Source organism: Lupinus angustifolius, chromosome LG06 (genome assembly GCF_001865875.1).
Source record: "Lupinus angustifolius cultivar Tanjil chromosome LG06, LupAngTanjil_v1.0, whole genome shotgun sequence".
Classification (NCBI taxonomy): domain Eukaryota; kingdom Viridiplantae; phylum Streptophyta; class Magnoliopsida; order Fabales; family Fabaceae; genus Lupinus; species Lupinus angustifolius.
Window position 1 is genome coordinate 8,286,737 of NC_032014.1, and position 13,548 is coordinate 8,300,284.

At 31.8% G+C, this 13,548-nt stretch overlaps 1 protein-coding gene, 1 non-coding gene and 1 pseudogene across 2 annotated transcripts; all 3 read right to left on the reverse strand.

Moving 5' to 3' along the window:
- LOC109349539 lies at positions 1,875 to 5,772 on the reverse strand (annotated as a pseudogene).
- LOC109349537 lies at positions 7,922 to 10,754 on the reverse strand. The gene is made up of 5 exons (XM_019590373.1): positions 10,367 to 10,754; positions 9,064 to 9,141; positions 8,867 to 8,966; positions 8,640 to 8,770; positions 7,922 to 8,200 (listed from the first exon to the last, which is right to left on the reverse strand). The coding sequence occupies exons 1-5, from the start codon at positions 10,718 to 10,720 to the stop codon at positions 7,997 to 7,999; spliced, it is 867 nt and encodes a 288-aa protein (XP_019445918.1). The 5' UTR covers positions 10,721 to 10,754; the 3' UTR covers positions 7,922 to 7,996.
- Positions 13,133 to 13,204, reverse strand: TRNAW-CCA. Its single transcript has one exon. It is a non-coding gene; the product is annotated as a tRNA-Trp (tRNA).

Consider the following 13,548-nt stretch of genomic DNA (forward strand, 5'->3'; position numbering starts at 1 on the left):
TATATATATATTAAATCATTCAAACAAAATAGTTACCCTTTTTTATACCAAACCATTTTTTAGGGAGAGTGGGAGATAGAGTAATTGCTAGGCTTAAACCTAAGCGCCCAGAGTTCATATCCTGCAATTTAATTAACTAAATTTGAAGACAAGATAGTAATTGTACTAGGAAGGGATAGTTGACAATGGAAGAAAAATGGTCGGTAGTAAGTGTCTGACAGAATGCAAGAGATGAGGAGTTTAGTATTGGTTACCCAGGACAGGGCAAATGATAACTCGAATGTGACCGGGATAGAACATTAATCAAATAAATCATGAAAGTTTAAGTGGTTGTGTGCATCTTTTAGTTGGAGCCTTAGTTTTATATTGCTTGATGGTCATTTAAATTTTATAGGAACTTATTTGGTGTTTATTTTGTTTTGGATAATTAATTTGATGGTCATTTTGAAGTAGTATAATGTCTTAATTCATTGTAATTATATGATATCAAGAAAAGCATGTACTTAACTTGGTAATATAAGAGTTTAGCTACACCATGACTTTTGTTAATAAAAAGTTAAAAACCCACTAACACTTTTTAAGTCATGCAACAATGGCCAGATGTATGGACAATTTTGTTAGCAAAACTATGAGTAAAATATCTAAAACATACTGCTTATAGAATTGACAACCTTGAACTATCAATAATCATCATCTCTTGAAATTTATGGTATGCTCATGGGTTGTTTGTGAAGGAGAAGAAAATAAAATATAAAATAACAATGATATATTTTTATAAAAGAGTCACAAAACCTCCTCCCCTCCAAAAAAATTACACAAACTCATTAGAGTAATTAGTTTGTAACCTTTATGTGCAATATTTTGTTTTCAATGGGTAAACCATAGAGAAAAAGATATATACATCTATAAAGATTTTTACACTATCATTATATTATCCACTATTTAATAATCATCATTGATTTTCTCAAAAAAAGTCATCCAAATGTATAAATGTTTACACTATCAATGCATAGATATTACATTCCATTAATTATACAAACTCCTTTGGTTGTAGATAGTAACTTTCAATCAAAAACATCAAAAGATCAAAAATTTGATTATTGTGAACGACATTTGTTAGGATGAATAATTATATGCCGCAAAAAAATTAATTCCTTAACCATGGGGAAGGAAATATCATTGGTAGTACCAAAAAAATTATAATTATTAACCAACAATTAAGAATTTAATTATTCAATTTCATTTTTAATTAATTTTAATAATATCATTTAGAAGTCAATTCTAATGAAAAAATTGGGGTGGTTTTATGCCAGAGGTACTTGTACTAAACTAGATATGTTGATTTTATATTAATAATTAATTATCTAACTACATATTTTACAATATTTAATTAATTTAATTATGTAATTAAATATTTATATCATTTTTTAGTTTACAATTATATACTCATTTACATCAAATGTAGAACATGTATAATAATCTTGTTTGAGGTTTGACTTAATTAAATTTACTTCCCATCTTTTTTAAAAGTTAAACTCACTTCACCTAAAAGGGAGATTATTATAATTGTAATTACATTTACCTCCATAAAGACAAATGAATGTAACAATTTGAACTTCTTGAAACCAGAGTGATAAATATAATTTAGTGAAACCTAGTTGAGTGTAATAATTTCCCAAAAATAAACAAATCTGCTACCATTTCATCAAAAGTGCTACCAAGTGTTATTTGTTCATAGTCCAAGAAAGTGAGAGTGCACTAAGCTGAAGGGACATTGTAAACAATTTGCAAGAGATAACCATTTAAAAATCATGCAACATCATTCAAGAATAGTACAATAAAGCATGAACCCACCCCATGCTTAAGAGTCAAGAGTAACTTCTCTTGGTTACCACGAATGCCATGAATGGCCTGTTGCTCTCATAAGACTATCAAATGCCTGAAGATCTTCTGTCACTTCATGTCTTGACAAAGATGTAAGGCCTGGAAGGATGTCCCTTTGGAAGTCCCTCCACTGCCTCCCTCTCCTTACTGGCCGATTTCGTGTCCGAGTAGGTAATGAAATGCCGGTTTCTTCAACTCTGAAGTTTTCTGAAACAAGAGGCTTGGGCATATAGTCTTCTTCCTTGGTCTCTGGCAGGTTCAATGTCATGGCCTCAAAGTAATCCAACCCTTGTGAGTAAGATTCCTCATTATCCTCGCCATCTCGTTCCCTCGAATTATGAAACTTCCTCTCCAAATTATCTGCACATGAGGAAACTACATCCACGAACCAATTTAGTGGGTCCCCCACTGGACTTTCCGATGGACTGTCGGGCACATCATCCACTTGATTGCAGCAAAGACAAGACATGGCAACAATTGCCTCTGCTGCATGCGTCATAAGTTCAATCTGTGGCTGTTCAACTGTGTATTGTGTACCTATTGGTGATAGTAAAGGAGTCTCAATCTGCTTTTCTTCAGGATCGGCACCCCTCTCTCTCACAGGAACAGCAGAGGCTTCTGAGATCTATATCTGCCCCCACTAATTCTACATCAGATGGTTTAGGAACTGACACAGAGGGAGAAGTAAGTGAAGATGAAGAATTTTCTTTATACCAGAGCTCTCACTTACCTTTGCTCTCCTTGGCTCAATATCATTAAAACAAAAACCTGAAGTTACATTGTGCATAACTTTTCCACTAGACCCCAGCCCAATTTCATCTTTGCCGGATAGAGAAGTAACATGGGAAAAACTTAACTCTACGGTAGTTAAGTCTCTAGCAGCATTCTGTACCTCATTCTTACCTGCTGTCTTGGCTCTAAGCCAAGGCAAGATTGCAAGCTGCTCCTTGTGCTTCTGTTTTCCATCCATGATCCCAAGACCTGATTGGGTAACTAACATGTTGGATGAACCATTTGAAAGTAGCACATTGAAGTTAATAACTTTTCCAGACTGCTTGTTGTTGCAATTTGAATTTAAACTCTCATAGTATTTTGCTGAACCATTGCTGCGGTGTACAGGAATTCTCTTATGATCATCATTATTTTGGTTGAGATAGTCATAGCTAATTGAAGAGATATCCGCCGATTGTTCCTTGCACCCAGATGAAGACCCAGGGTTGAATCCATTCTGCACAGGTACCTCACAATGAAAACCTAGATGAGATTTGGAATTGATATGTTGAGGCCAAATATCTCCCAGAATCCGATTGTTTTGATGTGACTGGGAACTCCTACCCAAGGCACCAGACGCATTCAGCCATGGAGGTGTCTGAGCAGACGCCAATTTCTGGTTTAGGCTACTAGTTTTCATTTCCAAAGAAGAAGCTGAGTGAGACCAAGACTTGGCTAAATCGGGGGAGGGAGCACTTGCAAAGAGACCAGGTCTATGTGATTCATGATTTCTTTAGGAGATATCTAAATTACTAAATGTCTTTTCCCACAACAAATCAGCCTTGCTTTGATTAGTTGGGTAACCAGATGTAGGTTCGTGAGCTCTGCTGAGTGCATCTTGCATTTTGTGGCAAGATAAAAGTGATTGCTCTTGTTTGAAGACTTGAGGAATGGGTTTCAGTTTGCTTTTAGTTTGCCCTGTAGCCTAACTTGAAAGCAACTTTTTTGGGGGAGGGCGAAAAGGAGGCTTCAAAAGACCGTAATTTTGAAATAACTCAATAAGAAAACTAACCTGCCTCCAGTCCTGACAAAATCAACCCTTTTCCACTCCCACTCTCCAAATATCCATTATTTCGAGCCCAACTATCGGTTCCATGATGTGTGTTCAGTAAATCATCCCTGGACAAACCGAAAAACATTGACTTCTGCTTCGCAGATATATCAGAGCATTCAGTTTCCCCTCGATAAGAAAACATTGACTTCTATTTTTAATTGACTTATAAGACATTATCCTTATACACCCAATTTTTTACCCATGCAGTCATGCACGTATTTAAGCTAAAATCAATGGATAAAAAGAAACTAGAACCATCATACCTGATTCTTAAATGTGGCTTCATGCTCCAGCATCTTCTGCTTCAAAATATTCTTATCATGTGCTGAACATGCATCTGCTGTAGTACTTGATAGATGATTATGATAATGCTGGCCAATAGTCAGCTCAGTTGATAGAGTTGCATGACATTAAGCGTGAACACTTGGGTTCATACCCTGGCTCCCCTCCACTACAATGACTTGAATGGTTGAGGCCTTGAGGGAACTTCGGAGTAGAAAGAAAAGTACTATGGATTTCTCCTCCCAATCTATTATATACAAAAGTCCTTCCTAACTAAATTTCTCCCTGCTTCACTAGCTCCCTTGGGCTTGTTCCCACTAATTTAAAGCACATAATTTACACATGATATTATACCACATGATTTACATATATGATGCTGATGCCACCTTATTTAAAGCCTTTAAATGCATGACAGTAAAGACTCTTCACCCAAGTTATATAGATTACAACATGAATCAAACGAATAGTCATTTCAACTCTATACATCAGCTTTTATTTAAAGCAAACGTGGATGTACCTCAATAAACATAGGAAAGTAACAGCATTATGAAAGGATTTAAATATAAACAGTAATTTCCATGTTAGCTTTCTAAATTAGGTGCACATAGATACCAGTTGATAGATTAAGCTATAAAAAACAGAATGATAGAGAGAAAGGAAGAGAGAAGAGAATTAAGAAATCTGAATCTTATTGGAAATGAAGATTAGATTCATTCACTGAATAATGAACAGTATTTATAGAGGGATAGCACTGCTTACACAGAAGCAAACTACTCCCTAACTGTTATAACAAACTGGAACTAACAAATACAAACTATAACTAACTCTCTTCTTTTCCATCTCTATTCTCTAATATAAGCCAAGTTCATCGTATCAGAACAAGCATTTAATTAGATCAACTAAGGTGGAAATTAACTCAACACAAAAAGAGAAAATATTTACTCAAATGCGGAGCTAGAAAGATGATATGAAACAAATTCAACATGTTAGAGACACAGGCAATAAGAGAGTGCTGCAATGCAATGCTCTTCAGAACCTTAACGAAGACACTCCATAATCATTATGCCCTGTAAAACATTTTTGCTGCTTAAAACATTGTGTGCAAGGAGGGACACTGTAGCTAGCCCCTGACAATTATCATAAATTTTAACTAAACTTACCAATGAAAATTCACAGCTCCAATGCTTAAAAGTATCTGTAAAATACTATATAACAAACATGGCATGCCAAATTGTAACATGACATAACAGGTACTACTTCTAGTGTTCAAGTACCATAACAAGTGAAGATATCCTTAAGTTAGCTAAACTTTGGGGGTACTGAGGGATCAGTGACGCAAGATACATTCTTGAAAATAGGAATTCAGTTCACTAAAATGCATACACAACAACAGCACTAACGGCATTTAAAATAATTGTGAGCACTGAATGCATATTCATAATTTAACTAGATCAAAAAAGTAAACAATACCTAAAACACACCCATTAAAGTAGCAAGAACAGAAGTGATTCACTGATTCTAATGAGTCTTTTCAGAGTGGAGACTTTCTATAGTTGAAGATGTCTCTACCCATTCATATTCTTTAAACCACCATTCATAATCCATCAGTTAATCTTCTGACTGAGGAATTTCCAAAAGTTACTAAAGGAGTTATTGCGTTTCACTTTGATGGGTACACTTGAAACTAGACATCATTGGAATGAAAAATCTCCAGAGTTGTGGAGTAGCTATAAACTAAGCACCCCAAGTTCATCCTTAGGCAAAGAAAATATGGAACTCTTGAGAAGATGGGATTAACAATCCAAGAACAAACAAGAGAAGGAAGAAAGAAATAACAAGATGAAAAATGCCTCTTGATCTTTTATTGAAAATGAATAAATGGAAAAATACAATTGAATTGTCTTATTAGAAAAGAAAGAGAGCTATATATATATAATAATAATGTTACAAAATGGGTGTAATAATAATGTTCAATGAATCGTAACTTATCTCTACAATATATTATGTTTTGATTAACTTAATTATATCTATCACATTTTTTTTTAAAATAGTGCACTATTTCTCGTGCAGGATGAGTGTAAAAAAGTGAGAGATAATTTATGTAATTTCACTAAAACTCAGGGGTGTTAGTGTAATTCACTTTTTTTTTTTCTGTTCACTTCCCCTCTTTTCTTTCTCCTATATTCTATATAAATAAAAGAATCTAAAATTTTGAAATGTCAAAAGGAAATTATATATTTAGTACTTCCCTATTTAAGACATATATTATTATCAAATCTAATATTCAATGAATAAAAGATTTATATCTAGATATTATATGAGTTTTATATAATGTCATTATATCATCTTCATTCATATTTTATCATCAATGATTTAACAAATATAATGCAAATGAATGGTAGATAATGAAACTACTATATATAAATCTCTATACTGATAGTATATAAATATTATACTTACTAGTGTGTTGACTAGCACTCCGCATTCGTTTTTTTTCCAATGTTATACTATTTAAGAAAAAACAATTTAAATTTAAAAATGCAATATATGAACTTAATAGATAGTGAAAATATAAATAAAAAAGTGTATGGAAGATTAATGATATATTAATATAAAAATGAAACCAATATTTTTTTTTTTGGTTTCCCACAGGTATCCTCGCACTGGAGGCAATCCTGTCTGAGCCGGGAACATTCACAGGTACGTGGGGCTAACTCTCCCAACGAGCATTTTTCCATCCACAAGACTCGGTTTATATTAGTTATTAATGAGAGAGATTACAACTAATAAATTTGGAATATAAAAATTATATCATAGTAGTGATTATTATTTGTTTTGGCTTTATTAATAGTATAGTATAGATATAGATTATAGAAATTTATATAAACAAGAAATTAGAAGTTATAGAAGTTAAAATAGGGAAATATAAAATACTACATGGATAGTTATTTTATGCTTATTATTATTAGTATAGATAAATATGAAATAGAAGTTATAAAAGATAAAATAGAAAAACATAAAATACTACATGGGTTAATTATTTTATATGTTTATTATTATTAGTATAGATAAATATGAAATAGAAGTTATAAAAGATAAAATAGAAAAAACATAAAATACTACATGGGTTAGTTATTTTATATTTTCCCTAGTATAGATATACTTATATTCATTAAGCAATGTGGATTTAAGTACAAGGAATTTGTGTAGCTTAAATATGGGATGTGTATGTAAGAAATCTAATGTACATTTTATCTTGGTCGGATTGGTTAAATTGTTATATTCAAATAGTCTTACCCTTAAAAGAAATGTCCATTTTTAGATTCTCTCCATCTTTTGCTTTTCACCCAAATTATTCCTTTCTATCTTTCATATTCTTTCCTAAACTGAAGCAAAGAAGGTTTTTGATTAAAATGGTAATATTCTATTGAATGTGGTCCCTTGTGAATGAATCTTTCTAAAACCCCTAGTTGGTGGAAGATTTGGGTAACTTGATGTGAAGGTCCCACAAGGGAGGTTTAATTGACCTGGTGTCATTTCCTATGTTTGTTACAACAAATTAATTTAGACTTGTAATAAATTGGTTTCGTCACACAGGCTTAGAGCTCATATTCAGAGTCAGGCAAAAATCTCCAAATAAATTGAGACATTATTTGTGACAATGGATCCTGTTCTAGTATAAATGATAGTTTTTTTAACCTTTTTTATTACTTTGTAATATAATATGTATTTATAATATGAATATCCCCAAGAGTCAAGATATTTGATAGAACTTGAGATATAAAATGTAAATAGCTGAATTCAAAGCTGAATACAATTTTCCCTACCCTCTCGGTTGCCTATATAATATGGTGAGTGAATGCATAACTCAAATTAAGTAGAGAGATATCATTGAAGAAATAAACATATGTATAATCAATTAATTGGCTTACATAGGTAAAAAAGAGTGGTATAAATTCATGGCAAAAAAATATGATTTTGGAATATCCGTATCCCAGTAAAGTTTTATCGATGAAGTCTAGATAGGACAAAAATAGAAGCTGAAGATGTGAATACAGCTGCAGCAAAACAAGCCAGATCTAAGCCTGTGACGAAGGGAATATCCTTCAATTTTTCCAATACTCCAACTTGAAGAATCATCATCACCGCATGCCCAATCTTCAACTTCACTTCCTCTATTGATTTCTTCCCTACCCACCGAGGTGCTGTCTTCAATTTTGTTACAACATACACAAACAAAAATGAGTTTTCATTAACACAAAATGATTCTTCTGTTTATTATATGCTATATTAAATACCCTTTTATGATGGAAAGTGATGGTAATTAAGAACTATTGACCATGTAGATAAGTATATATCAAGATGTTAGTTTAGTGATGTAAGATCAGAGTAGATTTTCAAATAGATTAAAAGTTTTATTCATTAGTCATATGGTGAAAAAATATCATTGGTTAAACAAAAAATATGCACAAGTATATTTGATGATTGACTAATAAAAAATGCATGAAAGTTTTGAAAATAAACATAAAATTTTAACATATTTAATAGCTATCAATATATTTCATTTTTGTTTAGAAAAAAATAAAAATATATAAGTTGTGATTGAGACAAATAATTTCTAACTTCTAAGTACATGCATGCATGCTACCTTCATATAGAAGAGACCAAACAAATTCGATCCATAAGGCAATGATTCCTTTTCTGCAGCCCTTGGTCCTACAAACATGACGAACAAACTCACCCCAAAAGTGAGCAAGGCAGTTCCTACGAGGAACATGTCTGAAAATGAACACACATTGTATTAAATTTATCAGAGTAGAATAATCAAAATGTACATAAGATAGTAGTTGTGAACAGGTTCAGTCTCACACAAACCTATGGCTTCAATGAGTAGATGCACTAAATGTCCTTGTTCCAAGCTATGAGACAACGTATGGAAATAATGCTTGTATGATTCGATAACAAGAAAGCAGCCCTACATTATTTGTCGTAGCCACATGTTTTTATTCTCTTTTTTGAAATAAAATATGAAACAAACAAACACGTAGGTGGAGAAGGGTTCACTGAATTACCTCAAGAAAACACAGTATTGAGCCAAGTAAGGTTCCTGCTACGGCCAAAAAAGTGAAAAATCTGCAATCGATTATTGCCTGCACGAGTGAAGAAGCCTTATCATATATCGTTGGAATGAGTTGTCGGCACCAATAATGTTATTTATTAAACAGTAATCTCTTTTAAGAGGGGAGTCTCTATTGCTTCTGGAGCGGGAACCTTATGTTCTTTTTGCAACGACCAAGCTGAAACTTTTCAACATCTTTTTTCATCATGTAACTTTACTTATTCAGTTTGGCAGCTTCTATGTATAATTGGCTGAAAATTCACATAGCTCTTCCTCTTCGGCCCATTCATCATTTTACTAATCACATGGGCATGATACCTCACAGACGTTACTTGAACTATTGGAATATCATTTAGCTCGCTACTATTTGGACTATTTGGAGGTCTAGGAATGACTTTATTGTTAATTCAGTTCATCCCTCTCTCGAGAAAATTCTTGAGGCTACTAGGGTTACTTATTGACTTTGGATTAATGGGAAGAGAGACAAAGATCAAATATCTTTTTCGGACTGGATAGCAAACCCCATTTTTTGTCTTGAGTCTATGTTGTAAAGGGTTTTAGTTTTTCTTTTTTTCTCCCCTTTTTCTCTCTTGTAATTATTTTTTCTCTTAATAAAATCTTTCCTTTTCCCGATAAAAAAAAATCTAAAAACTTACTTCAAATCTTATAGACATTTATTTTATAAAAAAATATAATTATTCATGTAATTTGAATTAGTCTATAAATCTGAACCATTATATTTTCAAAAAAATGAATGTCTAAGATATAGACTTAGAGTAAGTGAATTTTCTATATATATAGCACAATTTATATAATTCAATTATTCTTATCTCAAGCAAATATGGTTCTAGCATGCAAGGAGATAAATGCAATATACTTGTAGTTTGATGGTCAAGGTGATACATGTGAATATGATAGAAGAATCTATTTTATTTTGTTGGCTCATCAAACATTGAATTATAACTCAATAAATTTTTCTCTCTTATCATGCTCACCAATCCAGTCATATGAATATATATAAACATGAATTGTCATCCCAAATATTATCTAAATATATTGTATACATAATATAACTGCTTTTATCAGAAATTAATATTTTATTAAATTAAACCATATAACTGGCAATATTTATTTAATTTCTATCTAAAATGCTTCGTGCTAAAAAATTTAACGAATACATTTACCAACGATGAAAAAAGAAAAGTAGTATTAATAAAGGACAAAAAATGGATGAGTAATTAAGCAATAATAAGTACCCTCTCAATGAGCATCTGGGGTTTAAATAAATTCCAGCGTTTCCTCTTGATAGAAGCCCTTAAAAAAATCAACATAGCATTGCGTACCCTTTTTAGAAACGCTGCTAAATCTAACAATCCTTGACGAACCTCTGGTTGTGATGTGGTTATGTGATGGGTGATAGCCATGGATGCCTTCACTACCATCACTGCTTTTCTTTCTCCTTTCCTATTAACCATGTTATGATCTTCTTTCAAATTGGACCTACTTTTGTACCCTACACTTCTCCTAAATGTAGAAGTAGAAGTAGAAGAAGGAGGAGGAGAAAGTTGAATTGGGTTAGAGGTACGGAACAATCTAGTAGTGGTTGCCATTCACAATTGAACCTAAGTTTGGTCCAATATTATATTATATCAGGAAATGTGTGTCTTGTATTTATACCACAAACATATGCATGCATCATGCATCATGCATATGAAAAAACAGAAGATTCGGAGTATATATTAGGTGAGTTTGGACACATGCTTAATTTTTGAACGGGCTGAAACTTGAGCCTACTCTTACATAAGTTGCATGCAAATTTTCAGGTTCCTACTTTCTAGAGCGTGTGGGTCCTCTCATGTTTTGTGACGAACACGTGTACCATAAGTATCTTTGAGGAACTTTAATTGATTTTTATTGCTAGGAATTTGTTGTGATGTGTTGTGGTGTTCTCCTTTGGAGGCAGTAGCTAGTGAAGGCACCATGTTGTTGTACCTTGACTTTTCGTGATGATTTTACGGCTTTCCCAAGCTACCAAGAACGTAGAAATTGTTTTGGTGTTTTTGTTGGAATGATTCTCTCAGATATTGAAACAAGTGATACACAAATAAAATAAAATATAAATACACTATCTTATAACATATTTATTATTTTATTTATGATGGAATAACATTTTTCTTATTGGAAATAAATCTCATCTCCAATACTGAAAATATACTTGTTCATGCCCCTACATGGACCGTCCAATAATAATGTTCATTAATACATCACATAAAACGTCGCTAGAACATGATTGATGATTGGTAAATAATTGGGTCCTTTCATACTGTATTTAATCTATGTTTACTTACATGTATAGAAGGTTTTATTGGATGATATTATAACACTTCACTAAAACATCAAAAAGAATAATTTTTTGAACTAAAGAGGTAAGAGTTGGCTATGTTAATTGGAAAATAATATCTCTCTAGTCAAGTTGTGATTTTTGTTTGTATATTTAAAAGTTAATAGTGTCATTTCACTGTAGTAAGGGAAAGAATATCACATCATACTATTTTTCTTTTATTTTCTAGGTACTTCTCTTTTCACTTCCTTCTTCCACAGAGGATCTTCCCCCTAAACTTTGAATAATTCATTGGACATGTTTACCCTTTTGAAATTATTCAAATCATATTAGTTACACTAAATTAAAATACAAACCAATACTTATAAATAACTAAACAAACAAATAATTAATAATGATTTTATTACGTGGATAATTAAATAATTATAAATTTACAACTGTTTTTCAAATTACTAATAACTACCTACGAACTATGGTTCAAGTGATACATGTTTGATTCTCTTTAAGCAAAGTTTCAGGTTCGATCTTGTGGATGGGAAAAAAAATGTCTGTTAGGAGAGTTAGCCTTACATAACTGTGGATGTTTTTGGCTCGGACATGATTGTCTTTCAATGCAAGGATAATTGTGGGAAACGAAAAAATTATAAATAACTATTTATTTATTTAAATGTCCATATATTTAATTACTGCAATTACTAAGTGGGAATGTAAACCTCTAGAACTTTTGATCATTATTTTCAAATCGACACATTGAATTATTAAATCATTATAATTAATCTTTAAACTACTATAATTATATCAATAGATCCTTTCATTTAAGTTACTACTAGTTGTTAAAGATGTGGTAAATCTAGACTTTTACCAACATAACATAATCATAGTCTTTTATGTTTTGAAAGATGTCTGGTATATCTAGATTCAACTTTTGTCAACATTACATGATCATAGTCATTTATGTTTTTATTAATTTTTCTTATCTCTCTTCACTTTTACCCAAAAAAAATATTTTAGAAAAAAATAGAGTTTGCACAATGAAACCACAATACTCGAAATAAAAGTTAGAAGGCCGATATATGTTCATCCATTTCATCCTCTATAATGACATTGGATGAATAATCCATTGACATAATTATATTGTTTAAGAACCAATTGAGGTGATTTAAATTTTCATTAATGCTAATTTACAAATGAGCATAAGTTTAAAGAGTATTAGTACACTTTTCCAATAATTATAAATTTACTAATGGATGATGTTTTAATAAATTTTAACCTTGTAAAGTATGATGGTTAAGATCTCCATGATTCCTCTCCAGAAAGTACAATGAAGAAGGACAACAAGTCAATCTTTATTAGATGATGTTAAAAGTGAAGCTAAACTAAGGTACAATCTTTATTATGACCTAGAAATTTTGGAAGAAGCTTATGATGAACTTGTTGAAGAGTTTACCAATTACCTGTCTAAAACTTTCACAATTTGGAGAAAGCAGTTTGGAAAGCTATCAAAAGCTTATGAGAACAAATCTCTTAATTATGACAAGCTTATTCACAAGGTTGATATGTTAACACCTGATAAAGATGAAAAGTTAAAGCTTAAGATCAGTAAAAAGAAACCTCATTTTAAAGAAGTTGAAAAACTTCAATAGTGTGAAAAGGTTATCATGTTAAAAATAAAACTGGGTATTGAACCCGACGTGAATCGAACACGCAACCTTCTGATCTGGAGTCAGACGCGCTACCATTGCGCCACGGATCCACATGTGCTTGTTGATAACATTTTCGGATATATAAATCCAATTACGTTAATATTATCCTACGTACCGTTGAAATTATCATGCGACAAACATTTTATTTCAGCCTTTGAGTACCGTCACAGAGAGCAGCGCCAAACATTAATGAAAACACTATTAACATTACACTCATTTAGTAACAACAAAAAATGAATATATTAAAAGTGTGTGACTATAATTTTATCATTTATCGTTAATCATTATTGACTATAAAAAAAATATAAATGATTGATGAATGATGTAGTAATATGTATATAATTTTTTTACTAATAGTGTATAGATATTATGTCCTTAGTAACTTTATTCTTCA

Bases quoted from the DNA above. Each gene is read 5' to 3' on its own strand.
- LOC109349537 (XM_019590373.1), bottom strand. From the start codon at position 10,720: ATGGCAACCACTACTAGATTGTTCCGTACCTCTAACCCAATTCAACTT. The intron at 8,967-9,063 runs GTAATTCAGTGA...CAAATAATGTAG, and splicing joins CAATACTGTGTTTTCTTGAG to GGCTGCTTTCTTGTTATCGA. The intron at 8,201-8,639 runs GTAGCATGCATG...ACAAAATTGAAG, and splicing joins TTGGTCTCTTCTATATGAAG to ACAGCACCTCGGTGGGTAGG.